Here is a 25,479-nt window from a genome sequence, read left to right on the forward strand (position 1 = left end):
CTCTGTTTTCAACTACAATTGCTCATTGTCATCGGCTTCCCAAAGCTGATTATCTTTTTACAAGATTATTTACAAGCAATATCCATAACAATAGGTAATTTCACACAATACTCGGTGACCACAAGGCAAACAGTCAGCCATTACCCAAACGAGAGCGAGAGTTGCATATTTAGCGATCAAGCATGAAAAATGAACTTTATTCCTACTCAATAAGGATCATTAAAAGTGAGGCATGCTCTCATACCTGCGCCTGCGCCGAACAATGAAACTTAACTTATAAATGTGGGCGTGGAACTAGGAATCATCTGGTTTTAAGGAATTAAACAATAACCTGCAAATAAAGGTATTTCACCTTGGTTTTAAATGTCATATGAGAGCGAGTGCTTCAAAATGATCGGTTTTTGATTCTATGTGAATCACATACCTAACTTAATAACTATTTGGGCTTGGAATTTCGTAGGTAAATTTAACTTCAGACTATCTCCTGGGTATAACTCTAATCTTTAATTGTCGTTGTATCGTGGTTCGGTCACATCATCGATGCCATAAATGATAGTTAGTTCCATTTGCGTGAACCTGGCAAAATACTCTTACTTGGATATTCATATGATAAACGAGTTCTACATATAGGTTTAGTAATTTTTCTCTTCTTGTCGTTAATAAATGACTATGATTAAATGTAACTAGGTATATAAAAATATTATAAAAAGCAAAAATAATTAATTTATAAATATAATAATGGTAGCAGGTTTCACAATTCTGCTTTAATTTGTTTTAAATAAGTTAAGATTATGATGACTCAATGAAAAGGGAGTTGATGATATGTGATACTATTATATTACACTCACTTAAATGAAACGTTCTAAATAATAAAATCTCATGATGAACTTAAACATACAGATATAGCGAGAAAGGAATAACACGTTTCTTTTTATTTTCATAATAACATAAGTACTTACATACATATAATCATTAATCACGACTTTATCCCTTGCAGGGTAGACAGAGCCAACAGTCTTGAAAAGACTAATTGGTCACGTTCAGCTTATTTGCTTAATTATAGAATTTAGATTCAAATGGTGACAGGTTGCTAGCCCATCGCCTAAAAGAAGAATTCTAAGTTAGCTTATCCCTTAGTCACCTTTTACGATATCTATGGAAAAGAGATGGAATGTTCCTATTCTTTTCGTTGGCTCTTTGTAGCAAACATTAATGCAGTCGCACATGTGCAGGTTTTCTTTATAATGTTATTTCTGTTCTGTCGGCCTGGTCAAATGAGTTTGTCACGATATTTGCTTTGTGGAAATGCGAAACGTTAGCGAAGAAATTCGCAACCTGACCTATCAAGAATAAGGAATGTAAGCCCAGACCCATCAATTACATTTCGTAAGCGTAAGGTTCCCTGTGATATTGAGTGTTCATGTGGTGACGATATAAGAGAAATGAAATCGGAAATATCTCATATCAGCTCCCTACTGGAAAAATATGTCACATCTAACGAGCACATTTTAAAAAATATGCAAGAGGACATAACCGAAATAAAAAATCAAATCACGGATATGAAATCGTCAAACGATCGAACTCTCAATGCGATGCAAATTAAAATTCAATCTCTGGAAACAGACCTGCACAACCTGAAAACTGTACCTTTCACCAAGGAAAAGGAGCTAGCTTTTGGCGAAAACATCATACAAGAGGTACAAAACCGTAGCAACAGAGAAAAGAATGTTGTGCTGGTTGGTCTACCCGAGCAAATTGCATCCACCCCGGAAGATAGGTCATTAAGGGATGAAGCTGATGTTCTCAAAACTATTTCCACAATAAGCGAAGGCATTCCTAAACCTTCAAAGGTTTTTAGAATCGGTAAACTACAACCAAATAAACACCGTAGTATCAAGATTTGCTTTGAAACTGTAGAACCAGCTAAAAAACTACTTCGTAATAGGAATAGACTACAAGGAGGCCTTAAAATGTTTTCAGACCAAACACCTACACAACAGAACCTTATGAAAAACCTAAGAGAAGAACTTAAGCAACGTCAAGACAAAGGTGAGACCAATATCACAATTAAATATGTAAATGGTACGCCTTTAATCGTAAAAACGTCAAAAAACTAAATACATTACTTACAACAGTTCATACTCAAACCGAAAACCATAATACCTACGAACTACTAGACGATTATCAAAATTTCCCGAAAAACAAGTCACGATTTACTTTTTTTTATTTAAATGCCAGGAGTATACGTACGAAAGGAAAATTTGACGAAGTCAAATGTATCCTACAAGCTATACCGAACACAGTGCACATATTTCTATTAACCGAGACCTGGTTTCAAAGCGAAGAAGAAGCGCTACGATATGAATTACCAAACTATAGTCACTATTATAATTATAGAACAGACAAAACTGGAGGCGGTGTATCCATATATGTTCACAACAACCTAATACACAAGCTATCAGAGTCCGTGTATATAGGAGGTAATAATTATTTATGGATACAACTAGAAAAATATGCACTTGAAGTAGGAGTCGTATATAATCCAGGGAACACCAATTTCCAGCAGTTTCTAGAAGTATATGAATCACAATTAAGAAGACGAAAAAGAGCAATAGTTTTTGGTGATTTCAATGTTGATCTACTCACAAAAAAAGAAACCGAGACTAAACAGTACAACCAACTTTTAAAACAAACTGGACACAAAATTATTAACAAGATCTCCAAGAAATATTACACCAGAAAAGGCCCACCTAAAAACTCCCTACTAGATCATGTAAGCACCAACCTTGACAAAGATAACTTCCATATGGTAACAATCGATTCATCTTTCTCCGATCACAGACAGCTATACGTTGAAATCAAGAAAATAAAACCACCGAAAAAGACAATTAGACAATATGAAGCTATCAACTATAATAAACTTTATAAGGCAGTGGAAATATCTAAACTTCAAGAACCAAATAATGATTTTACAGAATTTGAAAGTTCAATTAAACAATGCATAAATGAAAGCAAGATTATAAAGACCAAAATTGATAATGAGCCACAAAAAGAATGGATAAATAAAAACATAATAGCATTAATCACTGAAAGAAACCAGATATCTACAGAGTTAAAAGAGAATCCAGACGATGAAGATCTGAAGGAGAAGTTCAACACTAAGAGAAACCAAGTTTTAAGCGTAATCCGGAAAGCAAAGAAGTCATACTATAAAAAAGAATTTGACAAATACTCTATGCAGCTTAAAAAACTATGGAATTTACTTAGCACACTAACAAATAACAAGACCAAACAAAGGCGCGCTCCTTCAAAGCTTATTGTCGATTCATTGGAAGTCTCCGATCCCAATGAAATATGTAAAGTATTTAATAACTTTTTCGCTAACGTAGGGTCTTGTCTCGCTGATGAAATTCCTACAGACTTTCATGTTAATTATATTCACGCACTACCCAAACCAACTTCACAAAAACCGCAAATCAATACCTGGGAACCTTGCAACGAAAAGGAAATACTTGATATTATCAATAACCTAGATTCAAATAGCAGTGTTGGTCTAGACGGTATTAGTACCAAAGCAATAAAATGTGTTAAGGATTTAATAGTAAAACGACTAACAATATGTATTAACAAACTATTACAAGACGGAGTATTTCCAGACTCACTCAAAATAGCCAAAGTGACACCTATTTATAAGTCAGGACCAAAAACGGAGCCTGGAAATTATCGACCAATATCTGTGCTCCCTATACTATCAAAAATTTTGGAGAAAGTCTTGCATACACGGTTACAAAATTACTTGGATTCTATTAATTTCTTCTATGAGCGGCAATACGGGTTTCGATCTAAAAGTAATACTCTTACGGCAACAATTGATCTCATTACCACAATAAAACAAAACATAGATAGAAAAAACATCGCACTAGGGGTATTTATTGATTTAAAAAAGGCTTTCGACACCGTTAGCCACAAATTGCTTTTAAAAAAGTTGGAATCCATTGGTATAACTGACAAAGCGCTTAACATGTTCAAGTCTTACCTTACAAACAGACTTCAGATTGTCAAAACAGACAATAACTCTCAAAGTCCTCCACTGCCAATTGCCTATGGAGTCCCGCAAGGTTCGATATTGGGTCCACTACTGTTCTTAGTTTATATCAATAATATGCATGAACTAGGACTAAGCGGTAACATCACTTTGTATGCTGACGACACGTGCCTTTTTTATTACGGTTCATCAATCCAAATCTTAATTTCTCAAGCTCAAAATGACCTTAACATCCTTCAAAATTGGTTACAGTATAATTTACTTACTATAAATGTCTCTAAAACTAGTTATATTATTTATAAAGCTAAAAATAAACCAATACCCACTTTCACACCTCTTACAATTAACAACAAACCTATACAACAAAAAACTTCAGAAAAATACCTTGGCCTCCAATTGGATACTTATTTAACATGGAATACTCATATCAAAAAATTAATAAACAAATTTATTTCGCTCCATGCATCCCTCCGAATAAATATTCGATATATACCACGTAAACTTCTTTTTACCATTTACAATGCTCTAATAAAACCACACCTATCTTATCTTATAGAAGTTTGGGGAAGTGCTGCTAAAACAAGACTAGACAAATTACAAACACTACAAAATAAAATAATAAAAATGCTATTTAATTATAACTTTCGAACACCAACTAATAAAATTTATCGTGAAACAAGACTAATGACTATTAAACAATTATATACATATAATACTTGCATTCTCATCCGTAAAATCATGACCAATAAAGTCCGCACCAACATAAACTTTACTGAGCGAAAACAAGTTGGGCGCCCCTGCACTCGACGCGCGAGCTTCATCATTTTGCCAAAGGCACGGACAAAATATTACGGCCGGTCGACAATAACAACCGAAGGTGCGCGCCTTTTTAATAAGATACCCTCTGACATTAAAAAAATTAACTCGTTCGAAGTATTTAAGAAACAGTTAGCCAAACACATTGTTTCCATTTACTAAACTTGACCGGTAATTGTGTATTGTTCTTTTTTAGTGTGACAACGAACAAATTATAATGTATGTCATAATTTTAAGTTCTCATGTAAGTGATGTAAATTATGTCTTAATGAGAATAAAAGTCTTTAAACCTAAACCTAAGAAATTAACAAGTTTTCTGAGGTAACTTGAAGGCTGGATAATAATTTAGTTGCAACATTTGAAACGTCAACCATGTCGATAAGTGATATGCGTTCATTGAAATAACATATGATTAAAAAGAGCAGTTGACGCATAATATACGCTCTTTAAAAGTGGAGTCAATTCTATCCGTTTCCTGTGTACTTAGATGGTAACATGTGACTAAGGGTATAAGGACTTTCTTTTTCAGTTGACAGTATTACAGAGTAACTTCGCTTAGCCACTCTTAGGTATATAACAAATCACCGAAAGACACACACTATACACTTTATCAATTCAATCATTGAAAGGCCATTAAGCTAAAATCATCCTTCATGGATTGTGACTCAAATCTTCTGTCTACTATGTATAGAATCACAAACGTGTTAAGTTTATTAGGACACAATCTTGAATCAGCGTCACATGATGATTCAGAAAGAAACACAAACAGTAGTTGATAAAAAATATCTAGAAATTTTGCGGTCAGATCATATCACCGATTTATATATGAAATCGATAAAAGAGATTTTAGAAAGCTACAAATATTGACAATTCAAAACCGGTACCGAAAGTTTTCAAGACTCTTTAAGTAGTAGAAATATGACGTTTCTACAGATAGCATTGACTTGCAAATAACATATGCTTTCTTACAGCTTATTGTATAAATTATATAGCCGAATGTATAAATTGTATGGGAGAAATTGACATGCTGCTGAGAAAATTATGTATAAATACTTTGTAAGTAACAATTTAGTATGATAAATGATAATACGCTTTAAAAGAAGTAATTTGATCGCATTCTTCTAATGAATATAGTTCAACAGCCCTGATTTACTTGGGTAATAAGTATGAATTAAATAATATAATTTTAATCATTACATGAACAACTTTCTTTACGGGAACCATCTAAAGACAAAAAACATCTATGCAACATCTATTGTCTATATGTTCTTTTAAACGTTTATAAAAGCTTTTCTTTTCAGTTCTAGGTATTTTTATTTTATTTGTTATAAATATATTGCATTTTATACATTTATATCATACCATAATATGAATGAAGAGTGGCGAGATAATTGTTATAGTGGCAATAGATTACTCAATCGGACTGCGACCTCATCGCTAGCGGTCAACTCTGTCATATAATATGATAAACTTATCATTTCTTGTACAAACGTAACTAAAAGAATAAAGTTTTAATTTGTGATGTGCGATGGAAACGCCGTTGTTTTCGAGGTAGGTACGTTGTATCTTTTTTGTTACATATGATTAATGTACACCTTTGCATTTTACACTAGGTCAAAGTCATGAATAAATCGATTTCATTACCATTCGGTGGGTTAATCAATTCCGCTTCGTTCCGTTTGCTAATGATAATGCAGATTTACTCAACAAAATAATTAACTTCGATAAAAATAATCAAATTAGTTTTGCATTAGTTCAACAAATAAGTATTAGAAAGAATTTCAAAAAATAAACCCTATCTTAATTCGATTGGGTCGAAGATGGGTGTAAGAAATTCTGAACATGACTATAATAGACTGATTTGATAAGAGGTGGCGTAATTGACAGGAAATAACGAGATATTTAGGTACCTAATGGGATATATTAAAAAGGTAATCGAATAACTGTATGAAAATGTCATACCTTAGAGGCTTGTCCCGAAAAGGCCAATGTGGCTTATTTTTCGGTTTAATTTGAAAGTAAAAACTAATATAATAAACACCTACCTATGTAAGTGAATGTAGGTAATATCATAGGATCAGTAACATTCTTAGTTTCTATATCTAGATCTAATTAAATATGAACTAATTGAATAAATGTATCTAAAACAACATAAAACAAGCACCATTTACTCTTTCATGTCTTGTTAAGTCGTTAATTTTATCGTAGTAATTTAAGAATATAATCGCAGTGGTTAAAGAATAAAACCGGATAGTACTTTCACGAAGATTTAGATGGCTATCTAACTGTGCATGGGCGGTCGAATTGACGATTGTTTAGCATGGACAAAAAGGACGAAACTTTCTACTGAATCGATTATGAAGTCAAAGTGTGCTGTAGTAACTAATTGACAAACAAAGTTTATTTCAATGAAAAATTTTATATCACAATTGTCACAAAGAGTTTCTAACTCTTACAATACCTATAACACAGGCTTGGTAAGACATTTGTAACCACCAGAGATATTGGTGTTTGCTTTTAATCATCCCGCTCAGTTGAATTTATGGTCGATTCGATTAAGTCTATTAGTAAATGATTAATGTTTAGTAGAGAATTAACTTTTTATGAAACAGCCTTAGATAATTACAACAGCAATATCAACTGATTACAGATTTAATTTTACTTAATGATATGTCTTATAATATAAATCGATTTATCTTATTGATGATGATGAACAAATTCGCTAACCCTTTTTCTGTTGCTCCAATTTGGGTCAATTTCAGACAACTAAGGTATCTTTCAACAACAACATATAACTACTTTTTAAATTTCTCCGGCTTATTCGAAACCAAACTTTTGATCAAAACTCTTTAAATATTTACTGTAACCTTCAACATTTCCAGGGCGATTACATATGGATCGAGCCGGTGTCTGGTCGAGAGTTCGACGTGGCCATCGGGGCACGGGTGCTGGCAGCTGAAGGTCGCCGGATCAGGGTGCGAGACGACGACGGTCAGGAACAATGGCTGCCTCCGGAGCGCCGTATCAAGGCCATGCACGCTACATCGGTCCATGGAGTCGAGGACATGATATCCTTAGGAGACCTCCATGAGGCCGGCATTTTGAGGAATCTCCTAATTAGATATAATGAGAATCTCATTTATGTAAGTAAATTTCTTATATTTTTACATTTGACTGGAAAAATTATTATACAAACCTCCGCTCCCTATGTTTTTAATTCGATAATGTCTTTGCTTAAATACGTTATATATTCTATCTTCTATTTCATGGTGTTAATGATCCAAAACTAAAATGTCAGACAAGTGTATAGCCAGCTTTAGTTAGTACCAGAGCGGTTAAAAATTAAACTCAGTGTGTACACGGTGCAAAAGAAATTCCGGCCACAAAACCCATTAACAAAAAAAATAATGGAAGATTACCTATGAAATAAATAAAAATAATATGTCATTACTTTATAAATTCGTATTGTGTACCATTTCAGACTTACACGGGATCAATATTAGTAGCAGTGAACCCGTACCAGATCCTGCCGATCTACACGGCAGACCAGATAAAGTTATACAAAGAGCGCAAGATCGGTGAGCTACCACCGCACATCTTCGCGATAGGCGATAATGCGTACGCGCATATGCGGCGGTACGCGCAGGACCAGTGCATCGTGATCAGTGGAGAATCTGGCGCGGGGAAGACCGAGTCTACAAAGCTGATTCTGCAGTATTTGGCAGCCATCAGTGGTAAACATTCGTGGATAGAACAACAGGTGAATTTAAGAAGGTTTTAAGATAAGATGGTGTTAAAACTGCAGTTAAAATAAAATATACACGACTTAAATTACAAAACAAATATGATAAATATAGTTAAAGACTTTGAAAAAAATTGCTTTGTTACAGCTGTGCCTTGCTTTTGCTTGATTAGATAAATCTATTACATATTTATGAATTACTAAAATGCATTGTTTGTGTAAGGTAATACTATACATACATATACATTTTATTTACTTCTCGTAATATGCAGAAGAATTCATAAGCTATGATATCAATTCGTGAACGCGAAATAGTTTCAATTTATTAAAGTAGGTATGTTCTTTTTATTTCAGATTTTAGAAGCAAACCCAATTTTAGAAGCATTCGGTAATGCCAAAACAGTGCGGAATGATAACTCTTCCCGGTTTGGCAAATACATAGACATCCATTTCAACAGTGGAGGCGTCATCGAAGGCGCTAAGATAGAGCAGTATCTTCTTGAGAAGTCCAGGATTGTAAATCAGGGCACAGAGGAAAGGAACTACCATGTATTTTATTGTTTATTGGCTGGTTTGTCGAAAGACGAAAAGAAGAAGTTGGAATTAGGCGACCCATCAGAATATAGATATCTATCAGCGGTAAGATACATTGATTCTTGAAATAAGTATGTGTAGCAAATTTTACATTATATCAGCGGTAAGATACATTGATTCTTGAAATAAGTATGTGTAGCAAATTTTACATTATATCAGCGGTAAGATACATTGATTCTTGAAATAAGTATGTGTAGCAAATTTTACATTATATCAGCGGTAAGATACATTGATTCTTGAAATAAGTATGTGTAGCAAATTTTACATTATATCAGCGGTAAGATACATTGATTCTTGAAATAAGTATGTGTAGCAAATTTTACATTATATCAGCGGTAAGATACATTGATTCTTGAAATAAGTATGTGTAGCAAATTTTACATTAAATAAAAAATCATATGATTGATTTGATATTTTGTTGATTTTCAGGGTGGCAGTTTTTCTTGCGAAGGTCGTGATGACGCTGCTGAATTCGCCGATATTCGATCCGCTATGAAAGTGCTGTTGTTTACAGAATCAGAAATATGGGAAATATTGAAGCTATTGGCAGCAGTGCTGCATTGTGGTAACATAAAGTATGAAGCGACTATCATAGATAACTTAGATGCAACTGAGATAACGGAACAAGCGAACGTGCGGCGAGTCGCTTCCCTGTTAGGAGTGCCGATGCAGGCGCTGATTGACGCGCTTACTAGAAAAACATTATTTGCTCATGGAGAAACGGTCGTATCTACATTAAGCAGAGACCAGTCCGTAGATATAAGAGACGCTTTCGTCAAAGGCATATACGGTCGCCTATTCGTAACTATCGTAAAGAAAATTAATGCAGCTATATACAAACCCAAAGCTACGACCCGTACTGCTATTGGCGTTTTAGACATTTTTGGTTTCGAAAATTTCGACCAAAATAGTTTTGAACAATTTTGTATAAACTTTGCCAACGAAAATTTACAACAATTTTTTGTTAGACACATTTTTAAATTAGAACAGGAGGAGTATAATCACGAAGGAATAAATTGGCAACATATAGAATTTGTTGACAATCAAGATGCATTAGACCTTATTGCTTTGAAGCAACTGAATATAATGGCGCTAATAGATGAAGAATCCAAGTTTCCAAAAGGAACTGACCAAACTATGTTAGCGAAGCTTCATAAAACTCATGGATTGCATCGAAACTACTTGAAGCCAAAGTCTGATATAAACACCAGTTTTGGCTTGAATCATTTTGCAGGAATAGTATTTTATGATACACGAGGATTTCTAGAGAAAAATCGGGATACATTTAGTGCAGATTTGTTACAGCTAATACACATATCAACAAATAAATTTCTACAACAAATTTTCCAAGATGACATAACTATGGGTTCAGAGACGAGAAAACGTACTCCAACACTATCTACACAATTTAAGAAATCATTGGATTTGCTTATGAGGACCCTGGGTACTTGCCAACCGTTTTTCATACGTTGTATAAAACCAAACGAATTTAAGAAGCCCATGATGTTTGACCGGGGCCTTTGTTGTAGACAGCTCAGATATTCAGGAATGATGGAAACAATAAGAATCAGGCGAGCCGGTTATCCTATTCGACATAGTTTCAAAGAGTTTGTAGAAAGATATCGATTTTTAATATCCGGAGTTCCACCTGCTCACAAAACCGATTGCCGAGCAGCTACAGCCAAAATTTGTGCATCTGTTCTGGGTAAATCAGATTATCAACTGGGGCACACTAAAGTTTTTCTAAAAGATGCCCATGACTTGTTCCTAGAACAAGAAAGAGATAGGGTACTTACACGAAAAATTCTAATCTTGCAAAGGTCAATACGGGGCTGGGTTTATAGGAGAAGATTTTTGAAGATGAGAGCGGCTGCTGTTTTGATACAACGTCATTGGCGCGGTAAGCTGCAAAGAATCCGGTATAATAAGATGAAAGTCGGATACGCAAGATTGCAAGCCCTCATCCGAGCTAGAGTGTTGGCTCACAGATTCAGGCATCTACGAGGACACATCGTATCTTTACAAGTTAGTATTTTATAGTTTAATTTGGTAATTGCGACGATTAATCGTCACTGTTTATTCAAAATCAGACTAATCGTTTACTTTGAATTCCACTTTTTCCTGTTTTCCTAGGGTTTTGTAACTTTAATTTCCAAGCTAAAGTAATTAACTTGGAAAGTTTAAAAAAGTTAAAGTAATCTATCCTCGTTGAATTTGAAGTTCGAAATTCCGGCCACCAATTACCTACTTTGATGTTGGACATTTCCATGTGTAGTTACATTTTTGACCATAAATAAAAATAAAATGGAAATAAACCATCATATAAAATTCAATTAAAATTCTTTTACCAGGCCGCAGCTCGTGGATACCTCGTCCGTCGCTCATACGGTCACAAAATGTGGGCGATCGTGAAGATCCAGAGCCATGTTCGTCGGCTGATAGCTATGAGACGGTACCGGAGGATGAAACAGGAAGCTAAAGCCCACACTGAGGCTCTTAGGTTGAGGAGACAGGAGGAGCAAAGGCTACAGCACCAGGGCAACACGCGCGCTAAAGAGATCGCTGAACAAAACTACAGGGTATGTACGACGTTTTGTTTTTATCATTATAATTACTTGACAGCAAAAATAACATAGCGTTGAGGTGGTACCAAAGTATGAAGCAGAAAACTATAGCCCACGCCGAGGCGCTCAGGCTTCAGAGACACGAGAAACAAATATTACAGCACCAGGGCGCTAATGATCTCAGAACAAAACAACAGGTTATTATAAGATATTAGTTTAATTTCTATCATTGTCTCGTAGCGTAGATAACGGATTGATATTGTGTTAAAGCAAAAGTTGAAGTTTGAAGATGTCTAACTTTAAAACCTGCCACCCAAACTAGGATCAGGGTCGTAAGGGCGTACACCGGGCATAAAGGCGTGGATGTAACTGGGACTATCAACTATAAAGGAGAATATCGTATGAAAACCAGTTATAACTGCTGATGTTTATTTTTAAAAATGATTTTCGTAGAAAAAGCCCTTGAACATGATCTTTGTTGACGTTCTGAAAACACGGTAATATAACCGATAGGAACACCAGCGAGATATGGTAAGAAAAGGACGAATTGAAAAGATGAGTTCTAAAACATATAAGTATGTATATATATTGATGATGAAGATGTATAAAAATTTAATGAATTGGATGAGTATTAGATTTATTCTATTACCTCACTCTTATCGATTTTGATATCAATATAGCGATACCTTATGTATGGCTGATGGCAATTTGAACAACATCAAATTTATAAGAGACAAAATATAATTTTAGTGGAAACTGAATATAATAGGGCATATTGTGTTTTTAGAATTATACTCCGAATATAAATCATCAATTTTTCATTTGTCTTTGTAAGTAAAACATAACGCTAGGAAAAATTTATTGGTTCCTTCGGAAAAGAAGATGAGAACACATTTTTAAATTAATCAAAGGACTAGTTATCTGAAACTCTTGAAATGATATCATAGAAATGCCCTTTTATCGTAGATACCAAAGTTTACTTTTCTTCGGTTACCTTGACTTGCGTCACAGTACTTTTTGTCAATTTAATTAAGCTTCTATTTCAAGGGTAATAAAGGCTACTTATATGTACAGTAATAGTCATAAATTATTCAATAGCGGCTCGTTTTATCTTCTCTATCTCCAAATCGAATATTTTAATTTGCTAAGCGGCACTGATTGATTTGATAACATATAAGTGAAATAGCTGTCTTAAAACATTTATTATATCTCATCGGATAATCTCTGAACAAAGAAATCATTTACATTTGGTAAAAAAACTTGTGTTTGTTGCTTGTGTGCATAAGTTGATAACTATTAAAATTTATTGGCTTAGTAGAATTCAAACTAAAATAAATGCAGTCATGCACGGAATGTATTTTAAGTGTTTTGGAAAAATATCTGATTCTACGGAGGATGGATTTCAATAATTTGGAAATGAGGTAGTCTGTTTATTTGTTATTAAATTTAGATGATTTGTTGCCGTAATGTCTTATTCAACTGGTTTTGATTGTTTTTCAATAATTACAATAGTTAATACCGTGATAATTAAATTGTAATTTAGTTTACCTATGTAACATGATTTACTGACACTCGATCATGCATGCAGAACATTGCACAACTAGAACTGCGATACGGCGAGCCAGGCCTACAAACCACTAATTCTTGGCAACTAGATGGACCAAATATCTATTTAGTCTAACGTATTTTGTGTTGTCGGTCGTGTTGAGATTTGATGAAGAAACGTTATTACGAAGAGAAAAATATTATGTCGTGTTAATGCAAATTTTCAGTCGTAAAATTAATATACAATGAACAATTCTTGGTGGATGTGTATCAGTGACGATGATAGTGGCTGCAATTCTGCCGGTGTTAGTATACCTACCTACTTTTGACGCTTGACTGAGCGCTGCCTATGTATTGTACAATCTTACATACAATCGATTCAAAGATATGCAAATATTATTTTTACACGAGTCACAAAAATAAAGTAGTCGTTTTAAAAGGTTGTGGTTTTCAATTATTATTTTTTTTAATTCGTGCTGTTTTTATTTATTTTTGTCGTAAATTAATACAATTTTAGACTATACCTTAAACATGTTTAATTTTTATAAGAAAAAAAAAATTACTTAATTCTAAATGATATTTTCTGCTCTATTGTAGTTTAATTATCAGGTAGTTATTATGATGTATAACTAGTACATAATAACTACCTGGTAATTGGAAAGATTGGAAAGATAATTTTAAATTTTATTATAACCAACAGGAGCGGATGTATGAGTTAGAGCGGCGCGAAGCAGAATTGGTATTAGAAGAGAAACGCCAACTAGAAGCCAAGAGGACCTTGTTACAAGAAGCGGCTCGCAAGCAAGAGGAGCCGGTGGATGACAGTAAACTGGTGGAGGCTATGTTTGACTTCCTTCCTGACTCCAGCAGTGAAGCTCCCGCACCTAAAGATACCTCCGTCTTCAGTGATCTCCCACAGCCGAGAGCTGATCAACAAGAGGTAAGCGATCCAGCAATATTTTTGGTTCTTTTAAAAGTGTTACTGTACTGAAGAAGTGTGAGAAAAAAAAAACATTATCATTCGAAATAACCAAAAACACAAATAAATTCAAACTTTTGCCACTGAGAAAATAAACTGACAACCGCAAACGACTTTAGTCATTAAATTTGCAGTATAAGCAATACTCAATACCTACCCTAATACTAAACATGTCACATTTTTTAGATGGTGACTCCAATGCAAACTACTTCAGAAGATGAGGAAGATTTGTCAGAGTTTAAGTTCCAAAAGTTCGCAGCTACTTATTTCCAAGGAAACGTCACACATCAATACTCAAAGAAACCACTGAAACACCCATTATTGCCACTGCATACACAAGGCGATCAATTGGTAAGATAATTGTGGCAATTTCCACAACAATAATGCACCGATTGTATTGATATGTTTTATCATTAGTCTCGTCAATATGTTATTCGAATACTGGTGTAATGTGGACTATATACTTTCAGGCTGCACAAGCATTATGGATAACAATTCTGCGTTTCACTGGAGACTTGCCTGAGCCAAGGTTCCACACCATGGACCGGGACAACACATCTGTCATGTCCAAGGTGACGGCGACTCTTGGACGCAACTTCATTAGATCCAAAGAGTTCCAGGAAGCTCAGATGATGGGCGTAGACCCTGACGCTTATCTAAACAAACAAAAACCGCGGTCTATCAGGCACAAGTTGGTATCGCTAACCTTGAAACGGAAAAACAAGCTTGGTGAAGACGTCAGGAGAAAGTTACAGGTATCTTATTACTTTTATTTAAAGACATTTAGTTACCTTGATCGGTATTAGTTACATAATAAATATAACTTATTTCCCCTTAATATTTTCCAGGATGAAGAATACACAGCTGATAGCTATCAATCGTGGTTAGAATCTCGACCTACGTCTAATTTGGAGAAGTTGCATTTCATCATTGGCCATGGAATTCTGCGCGCTGAATTGAGGGACGAAATATACTGCCAGATTTGTAAGCAACTATCAGGAAACCCTTCCAAATCATCACACGCAAGGGGCTGGATACTGTTGTCCTTGTGTGTTGGATGTTTTGCTCCAAGTGAAAAGTTCGTTAATTATCTCAGGGCTTTTATAAGAGAGGGACCACCAGGGTACGCTCCATATTGTGAAGATCGTTTAAAGAGAACTTTCAATAATGGAACCAGAAACCAACCTCCATCTTGGTTGGAACTTCAAGCAACAAAGTCTAAAAAACCTATAATGTTGCCTATTACGTTTATGGATGGTAATACTAAAACATTATTAGCCGATTCAGCCACAACTGCAAGAGAACTATGTAACCAGCTGTCAGACAAGATAGGTTTACGTGACCAGTTTGGATTTTCATTATACATTGCATTATTCGATAAAGTCAGCTCATTAGGCAGTGGTGGAGATCACGTAATGGATGCAATATCACAATGTGAACAATACGCGAAGGAGCAAGGAGCTCAAGAGAGAAACGCACCCTGGAGATTATTCTTTAGGAAAGAAATATTTGCACCATGGCATGATCCTACTGAAGATCAAGTAGCTACAAATCTCATTTACCAACAAGTGGTGAGAGGAGTTAAGTTTGGTGAATACAGATGTGATAAAGAAGAAGACTTGGCCATGATCGCCGCTCAACAATATTACATCGAGTATAGCCAAGATATGAACACAGAACGGCTGTACACATTACTTCCAAATTATATTCCAGATTATTGTCTAACGGGTGTTGAAAAAGCTGTAGATAGATGGGGAGCTTTAGTAGTACAAGCTTATAAAAAGAGTTATTATGTGAAAGAAAAAGTTCCAGCGTATAAAGTTAAAGAAGATGTAGTAAGCTATGCAAAGTTTAAGTGGCCTTTATTGTTCTCTAGATTCTATGAAGCGTATAGAAATTCAGGGCCTAATTTACCCAAAAACGACGTTATAATAGCAGTAAATTGGACAGGCGTTTATGTCGTTGATGATCAAGAACAAGTATTGCTTGAATTGTCTTTCCCAGAAATAACGACTGTGTCAAGTCAAAAAACTAACAAAGTATTCACACAGACGTTTAGTTTGTCAACTGTAAGAGGTGAAGAGTTCACGTTCCAAAGTCCGAATGCCGAAGATATTCGTGATTTAGTCGTTTACTTTTTAGAAGGCTTGAAAAAGAGATCGAAATATGTGATTGCTTTACAAGACTACAAAGCACCAGGGGAAGGTTCCAGCTTTTTGACATTCCAAAAAGGAGATCTTATTATTTTAGAAGAAGATAGTACTGGGGAATCAGTATTAAATAACGGATGGTGTATAGGCCGCTGTGAGAGGACTATGGAAAGAGGAGATTTTCCGGCTGAAACTGTTTATGTTTTGCCTGCATTGTCTAAGCCACCACCAGATATTCTGAACCTTTTCTGCCAAGAAGGTGCACAACATGGTAGACGAATTCCAGCAGCTACATTTAACGGAACAGATACTAGGGACAAACCGCACACTTTACTAGAATATGCTTTAGATCACTTTAGGCTTCCACCGAAACGTACCGTATCGAAGGCTCTGACATTATCGACAGCTAAACGTGGTGGCGCGGAAGAATTATGGAAGCATTCTAGGGAACCAATCAAATTGCCCTTGCTGAAGAAATTACAAACTAAAGAAGAGCTCGCGGAGGAAGCCTGCTTCGCATTCACAGCGTTACTGAAGTACATGGGCGACCTCCCATCCAAACGACCTCGTATAGGCAATGAATACACGGATCATATTTTCGATGGACCACTAAAGCATGAGATTTTGAGAGATGAAATATATTGCCAAATAATGAAACAACTGACTGACAATAGAAACAGACTGTCGGAAGAGAGAGGCTGGGAACTGATGTGGTTAGCAACTGGGCTTTTTGCTTGTAGTCAAGGCTTACTTAGAGAGTTAACATTATTTTTAAGGACCAGAAGACATCCTATTGCTCAAGATTCTCTACAAAGATTACAAAAGACCTTGCGCAATGGACAGAGAAAGTATCCCCCGCATCAAGTGGAAGTCGAAGCTATACAACATAAAACAACGCAAATATTCCACAAAGTATATTTCCCAGATGACACGGATGAAGCATTTGAAGTAGATTCGTCGACCAGGGCTAAAGACTTCTGTCAAAATATCGCACAGAGACTGAATCTTAGATCTAGTGAAGGCTTTAGTTTATTTGTTAAGATAGCGGATAAGGTAATATCTGTGCCAGAAGGCGATTTCTTCTTCGACTTCGTGAGGCACCTTACAGACTGGATCAAAAAGGCTAGACCTACGCGTGATGGAATCACACCACAATTTACTTACCAGGTAAATATAATTCCGTAACAAAGCAAATGACTTGTGAAATAACCAAAAAACTAACTAAATGTCTTTATTGTTCAAGGTCTTTTTCATGAAGAAGCTATGGACGAACACCGTACCTGGTAAGGACCGCGCCGCGGACGTGATCTTCCACTTCCACCAGGAGCTGCCGAAGCTGCTGCGCGGGTACCACCGCTGCGGCCGCGAGGAAGCCGCTCGCCTCGCCGCGCTGGCCTACCGCGCTCGCTTCGGGGACAACAAGCAAGAGCTGCAAGCGATTCCGTAAGTAACCATGATTTTACACAGAGAGAAGGTAATACAAATTGTCAAGTTATTCGTGATGTATTTTGTCGTACCTTATGGTTTCATTCATAGCAGCAGCTGACGGCTATTGTGCATTAAGTAATTTTTTTTTTTTAAATAAACTTACTTTCCAACGTTCTTTCGCTTTATCTCGCAACATGCAATGCTTTCCATGTACGCGTCTACCGTCTAAGGTTGCTACGAAATAGCAGATCCTGGTGCAGATCCGTATCATATCGTGCATGAAGATAAAATTACCTACTACTGCTTATTATAGAGTGAATTACAATTTTTCTGTGATCGTTTTAATAAAACAATATAAAATTACAGGCAAATGTTACGGGAACTGATCCCAGCTGATCTGATAAAACTGCAAAGTTCAGCCGACTGGAAGCGAGCGATCGTAGCCTCCTACAACCAAGACGCTGGGATGACGCCTGAGGACGCTAAAATCACTTTCCTCAAAGTCATATACCGATGGCCGACCTTCGGATCTGCCTTTTTTGAGGTCAAGCAAACGACGGAACCGAATTACCCGGAGATGCTGCTGATTGCCATCAATAAACATGGAGTCAGCTTAATACATCCTCAATCAAAGGTAATATATTTGAAGTAAAGGGTACATTATCTTATTAAGAGAAAATTCTAACAGACATTAATAGTGTTTTTTTCCTAATTATATTTTTTACTTCTAATAACGTTATGGAGTCAATCCAAGGTAATGCTCGCTTTACATTAATGGTAGGTTATCTTAAGAATTGAAGATACTAACAGATATTCAAGGTTTTGCGTTCTAAATTATATCTTTTATTTTAAATAGCAACTTTATATTTAGTTATGCATTTTTGCCACCTGTCTTCTTTATCAATAAGTTATCGTTTTGATGTAATCTGTGAAGATAGAAATGTGTGTTTTGTTTACTAGGTAGTTCTTGAACAACACCGATATCTGTCAAAAGCTTTTCGATGTTAAATTGATAACAGTGCCTTTAAATCTAGCAATATCGGATAAAGATAAAAATATCATTATTTCCGGATTGTTAAGTAAAGGACCTTCGTTTTTCATGCGTGTTTTTGTTTTTTCTTAGGATATCTTGGTCACACACCCGTTCACAAGAATATCAAATTGGTCTTCCGGCAACACATACTTCCATATGACTATTGGCAACTTGGTGAGAGGATCAAAGCTGCTCTGTGAAACCTCGCTCGGTTACAAAATGGACGATCTTCTCACTTCATACATTTCGCTCATGTTAACTAATATGAACAAACAACGTTCTGTCCGTGTTAAATGAAATATGGAGAAGTTGTAGCTATAGTAGACAGTGCATTTTATCTGCTTAGTTCAAGAGTGCTTTAACAGTGTACTTGCAAATTAATTGTTTTCAGTAATACCCTAAGCAGATATAATTATGTCCAAAATAGTTCATTTATTTCAAACTTTAGTACACTGCTACATAAATATGAATGCTTATTACTTAGGTACGTCGCATGCTTATAGCTACTTTATTTTTAAACATATTGTCATATATCTTGTACATCACATATGTATATGTTAGAAACGTGTGTAAAAATAGAGGTTAATGCACAATATATCGAAATTAAAGCATGTTTTATAGTTACACTGTAACATACATATATAAAACCAACATATAAGTTGATGTGTTTTATAAAAATATTATGAATATATCCGTCCAAAACTTGTTAATATTTATATCCCGAAAAATTGGGGACTCACATGACTATTTATTTAAGTACAATAAAGAATTTATCACACACAATTATATTTATAGGATACCTAAATTGCGCCAAATCAGATCATCCGTTTATTTTTTGTAAGTGCGTCAAAGTCGAGTATACTTACTATTATAGATCTGTTATTATATAATAAAACATAAGATAATTAAGATTAATAAAGTAAAGAACTATCCAGTTCATTCTTTTATTTGTATTTCAAAAATGTACTAAACAATTTTAACTACTTATACTTACATACAATTTTTATCGTCTTATTTTCAAATACTAGCGGGTTTCTGAATATCATAATAATTTGAGAAGTTTTTTTAAATCAATGATCAAAAATAACAATACATAAAATAAAATAAATTAAAACAAAATAAACTGATTACTTTAAAGCGTATAGTGTTATAGCTACTTATTAATTTGAAGTATAGCTTATCTTAAAACAAAAGATATTGTTTTATTTTTGTATTCATATTTTTAATCACCTTTTTTTTATAAAATATAGATAAGTTTAAAGGTTATTCGAGTACGTAGAGATGGAATGTATTTATTTATTAGTCGTACGATCAAACTTAACGTAAAATTGTCTGTTATGCCATGTGTTCGGAGACAATTTATATTTTGTTCTACTTCGCTTTAAAGTCAAAAGTTGCATTTGTGAGTGGTTGTAAACATGAGTCACAATGAATTTCGTGTTTTATTTCCATACTCCTTGCCCATTTCACATATATTTCACTGGTTATATTTAGCAATGTAAGCATGAAGTTTATAATTAGTAGTGGCGGGAACTTAGTAGTGCCTTGAAAAAGACAGAGAAGATTCATGCAGAAATTCATAATAATGCCAAAAACGAAATGATGGAGTCTGTCAGGAATAAAATGAACAACCAACAGAACCAACAAACTTGTCGCTCTCGCGCCTTTGGCCAAAAAACCGGCAAAAATCGGAGAACTCAATGAGAAGGCGAGAAGAGTACCTAAGTGAATCGGATCCACACTCACGCCTTTCGTGGTATTTTCGCCTTCTCGCTAGATGCTCACGAGAGTGTGGAGCGGGCTTGAGATAGGATTTCATACATTTTTATAATGCAAAGATATATTGAGATAAAGATATTTTTTGAATAATACATACAATATACTCGTAGTATTTTTTTTTGTCGACTCCGTATACCCCTGTATATAATTTGTCTTGGCAACATGATTTGCACATTAGCCAATTCGCGAGTTCCTCGTGAGATTTTCGGTACATTTATCTTGAAATTCGGTCGCAAACCTGACTAGTCGTAGCCCCATATTGAAATCCGCAAGAGCTAGGTATATTATATCACATACCTGCGCACACCAGTCTCTCTCAATCTTTATATAAAGAGCTAACAAGACAGAAAGGCCGCGTTCAGCTGCGTTATTAATAGGTTGCTAGTCCATCACCTAAAATTAATTTATTAGCCTTTCCCTTGATGTTTTAACTTCAGTAGATCAGAACAAGCTTTTATCTCTGATATTATCATTTTATTCTATTAAAGAATAGGGTTACAGAATTACATAGATCTGATTTGTAAGGTCGGATAGATAAATATAAGTTACTTTTGTACTTCCAATTCTACGAAAATAAGTTTATCTATCCAAACCCGAGATCAAAAAAACTGTTAGACAACAAGATGATAAAATAAAAAAAGATATATTTCATTTGTTATCATAACATATCACCATCGCATTAACCACACTCGTTTAATGGTGAAACATAGAGAACTTGAAGACTCGGCACTCGGACTTCCTACGGGGGATAACTTAATTCAAGCTACTGCCGTATAAACCTTAAATAAAGCTGGCAGCATTGTTTATGTAATTCAGTTATATCTATAGCTAAATGTAGATATAAATAAATCAAATCATCATGGAATTATTACAGCTAGGAACAAATTTATTTCTTTGCGAATAACTGCATCAAAATCTGTTATTTAAATGATCCAAAGACATAACAGTAGATAAAAAAATACTATATTTACAACTTGTCACTATTTAAATCAAATTTTAATCATTAAGCCATACAGCTGTGAAGGTTATGTTTCAGTTTGTCTGTATATTTAAGTTTTCATCTTCCACATTCTTGTTTGTGTTCTTGCTAAAAAACCAAAAAAGTCGTCATGGAAAGCTTAAAAAATTCAAGTACAACGGCACAAACGCAAATAATTAAGGTAAAAGCAGGCTATTAGAAAAACTGTTAATTATAAAACAGAAAAATATATATCCGTAATAAAGTCGTGAGAGACTCCCACGACGGCGAACTATTCTTGTAGACCCACGAATAATGATGCCTCTATTGTGCCAGCAGGAAGTCATTTATCTAACATCAGAATATGAGTGTTTAGAGCAATTTCGTGTCTGATTTCTCATCCTAAAGTGTGCAATTTTGGGTGACGAGCGCGGCTACTGGCGTGTCAACAAACCCGAACGATGATTTGACGTTTTATAAGATCTTCCCTTGTGAGCTTGAATCTTCGCGTTAATGTCTTTTTGATAGTCATTCAATAATACTACGTGTGGATTTCCATGAACAGACAGCGAATAAAATAGAACAGCCTAAAGAAGAATCGCAAACCCCTTGGTTGTGCCCCCAGAATTTTCAAAATTATGAGCAGATTAGAGAATGTTCTGATGTGAAAGAAAATGTAGTTACAGGAATAGAAAAGGGTATGTTAAAATGGTTTGGTCATGTGGAGAGGATGAATAAAAGCAGGTTGACTAAGCAGATATACAAGGAGAGTGTGGAGGGAAAGGTCGGAGTGGGAAGGCCTAGTCGAACGTATCTTGATCAAATTAAGGACGCCCTGGCAAAGGGTCAGGTCAAGTACTCGCCTACTCAGTACTCGAAACCTTCGAGCTTGCATGAAGAGTTATGAATGTGGATGAGGCGAAGGAAGTATGCAGAGATCGTGGCAAAGAGTGGAAAGATGTAGTCTCTGCCTACCCTTCCGGGTAAAAGGCGTGATTTTATGTCATCATTTCTATCTTAGTTAAGGCGTCTCCTACTTGGTATCAAATTTAAAATTTATTTTCTTATAACAAATAGCATCTCTTCGCCACATAACCATTAAGTATATTGCAAGCCACTAGATTGTTAATAATTGGGTGATTTCTTTCTTCGAGCCACTGAACAATGGTCGCATAGCTTCTAGCAATCAAAGACTCATTAAAGAAATTGTTTTCCTGAACATCATGTAATTAACTATTAAGAATTGTCTTTTAAATAATATCATTCTATTTGCAAACGCTAAGGTATTTATTATATGTTATGTAATTCTTCACGACATTGTGATTAGACGAAGTAAACGTGGCTGTTAGATGCTGTGGTAGATATTGTATTATTATGCAACTGCAAATATTATCTACAAATCTAAATCTAAAATTTAAAAAAATATATATAGAAGCGGATGGGCCTCTATATATATATTTTTAATTTAATCATCATACGTTTATTTATTACATTAATCTATATTTTTAAAATTCTTAGTTAAAATTTATGAAAAAAATCACAAAACTGAGTATTAATCTAATTAATAAATTAGGCTATTATCTTAATACTAAGTAAGTAACTTCCTGTTGCTAAGTTTTCCTTTACCGTATTTATTTCCCATGGACACTTGAAATTATTCAAAGTTAAGGTGACGAGGTAAAGAACTTTTTAATTTCACAGATTTTTAGATCGTATAACTCAGTTTTAAGTATTTTCATTTGTAATGATTGTAAAATTGGGCTTAAGAAATCCATAGTCATTTGACCATGGATCCTGGATTGGGTGAGTCAGGTTTTTCACGAAACGTCATCCGTCTGACCTCCGCAACCTTTGCAAGGGAACCTAATCCGTATTGGATCGATCATAGTTACAAATTAATTGGCCTGAATGTGCAGGTTTCCTCACCGTAAGGGCATCGGTTAGTATTCAAAGTAATATACATAACTTCGAAAATAAACAATGGTAGGTACATAGCCGGCTACATTTGCGCCACACGCATTTTACCTCAATATGTAGCTTGGTGCTGAATAAAATGCAGATGTAAATAGAGGTTTTATCATCATCAAATTTACGCCTTAATATATAAAGATGTTCAAATTAAATAATAATAAAAAAAAAAAAAAAAAAATTAGCTTTCAGATTGGGCTGGTGGCGAAGAAATGTTAAGGATAGTTTGCGCCACCGGCTTATTCCGCACAGACTGTAAGTCCATCGAGAGAAAGGCTTAGGAATTTAAGATTTTAGAAGAAGCCTAGCAAGCAAGCCAAATCACCAAAACCTTCAAATTCCAATTCTATTATGAAAGTCTCCATAATGACGATGCCTTCGATTTTTGTCGGGAAAAGACCTGTAAACGACTTAATTAAAGACGTGTGACCTGTGTATTATTAAGGAAACTATTACAATTAAGTACGAATTTGTTCTTTATCTATACGAACCGCGCTACGTATTCTTTAGACAATCATACTTGCGTCATACATACGGTATAATTGCCTTCTTACATGATCTCTCATTCAAGTAGAGGAAATACAAGACTTAATCGCAGTCAGAGGTATTAATCTTCTTGTCGCGCGATATCACTTAAGAAATATGTTTTAATATTGTCTCGAAGATTAAAACAGTAGCTCTTATTCATTAAAGAAGATCGTAGAATTTTGAAGTCTGACTAGGTGTACCGAAATTGTAAAACTACATATATAGGAAATGTGAATGAAAACTCATATCAATAAAATCAAGATCGATCATTATATTCAACAAGACAAGCTGTTCAAAGCATTGGTAGAGGGCAAAAAAAGGGAAAAAAGAGGAAGCCCCAGAATAAGACATCTTACAGACTTACCAACAGCAAAAGACAGAAGAGATTCCGTTAGCAAAAGCTAGATCATAAAAATAAGGTAATGAATAAAAAGTAAAATTTATGAATGTTGAGACCAACTCTTGACCAACGCAAGTTACAGTTGCGTTATGTTGAAATATACTGTAACCTATTTGATTAAATAGTTTACGGTTTCACAAAATGACAATCAATAATAGTCACCTAAAATCACTTACTTACCTTTGCATGTTCTGAATCCTTCTGACTGCTGCGGGATTTGGCGTCCGCTTTCCGACATTTTTATCCACTGTTTATACTAACTGTAGCGTTTTCTGATAATTAGCCAACATATCACTTCTAACGACGACGTAGCCACCTAAAATGTAATCTTCAATATCAAATACCCGACTGAAATTGGGGTAGTTTTCATTCCCACGGTCGGAGATGACATGTTGGAAAACACGGCCCGCTTGACTTTCCCACACTCTGCATATCTCAACTCCATATATCAAGTGGCGAATAAAAAGTAGACAATGATTCAATTGTGTGCACATAGCTTCTCACAGCCCTCGCTAGATTTAATCATTCGCTTAATTAGTGCAGGTAAATGACCAATAACTGTTCCGGGTGTATCCGGCCGGATGTCAGAAGAAAATCGTCTATATTCATTGATTACCATCAGAAGGATGTGGGAGATCCTGCTGGGAAAACAATGAATTTTTTTCTCAAGATCATGAATGAATCGTTACGTGGAGACTGGCGTCATTAATTCTGTTCCACGTCACTTATAACTGATGCAGTCACGCAATACGTGCAAAGTGGAGATGATAGTAAGGCGGGGAGTGTACATTTGCTTTTAAATTCCATTTTCAGAAAAACATTTAACTTAATTATAAATAACATCCAAGTCACGTAATTTCACGGAATATAAGTCATTACCATGGGATTCCACACCACTAATTAATAAGCGATTAACAAACTGAACTTGAAACTTTCAAATTATGTGACTG

General features: G+C 35.0%; 1 protein-coding gene across 3 annotated transcripts in view; it reads left to right on the top strand.

Annotated features, from left to right (window-relative positions):
• LOC106128981 (myosin-VIIa) overlaps nt 1–20,329 on the top strand; it is a 33,256-nt gene extending 12,927 nt beyond the window's left edge. For 2 of the 3 annotated variants that reach the window (XM_060954555.1, XM_060954557.1), the window contains exons 3-14: nt 7,744–8,004; nt 8,343–8,621; nt 8,958–9,242; nt 9,627–11,222; nt 11,549–11,776; nt 14,007–14,246; nt 14,472–14,636; nt 14,756–15,040; nt 15,134–17,602; nt 17,679–17,878; nt 18,230–18,497; nt 18,987–20,329. In XM_060954555.1, coding sequence (XP_060810538.1) covers nt 7,744–8,004; nt 8,343–8,621; nt 8,958–9,242; nt 9,627–11,222; nt 11,549–11,776; nt 14,007–14,246; nt 14,472–14,636; nt 14,756–15,040; nt 15,134–17,602; nt 17,679–17,878; nt 18,230–18,497; nt 18,987–19,193 — 6,483 coding nt within the window. In that variant the 3' untranslated portion in view covers nt 19,194–20,329. Of the gene's footprint in view, nt 1–6,367; nt 6,413–7,743; nt 8,005–8,342; nt 8,622–8,957; nt 9,243–9,626; nt 11,223–11,548; nt 11,777–14,006; nt 14,247–14,471; nt 14,637–14,755; nt 15,041–15,133; nt 17,603–17,678; nt 17,879–18,229; nt 18,498–18,986 lie in introns of those variants that run through there. The other variant, XM_060954549.1, reaches the window with a different exon arrangement.
• Nucleotides 20,330–25,479: the final 5,150 nt, after the last annotated feature.

The sequence above is a fragment of the Amyelois transitella genome, chromosome 2, assembly GCF_032362555.1.
Source record: "Amyelois transitella isolate CPQ chromosome 2, ilAmyTran1.1, whole genome shotgun sequence".
NCBI classification, from domain to species: domain Eukaryota; kingdom Metazoa; phylum Arthropoda; class Insecta; order Lepidoptera; family Pyralidae; genus Amyelois; species Amyelois transitella.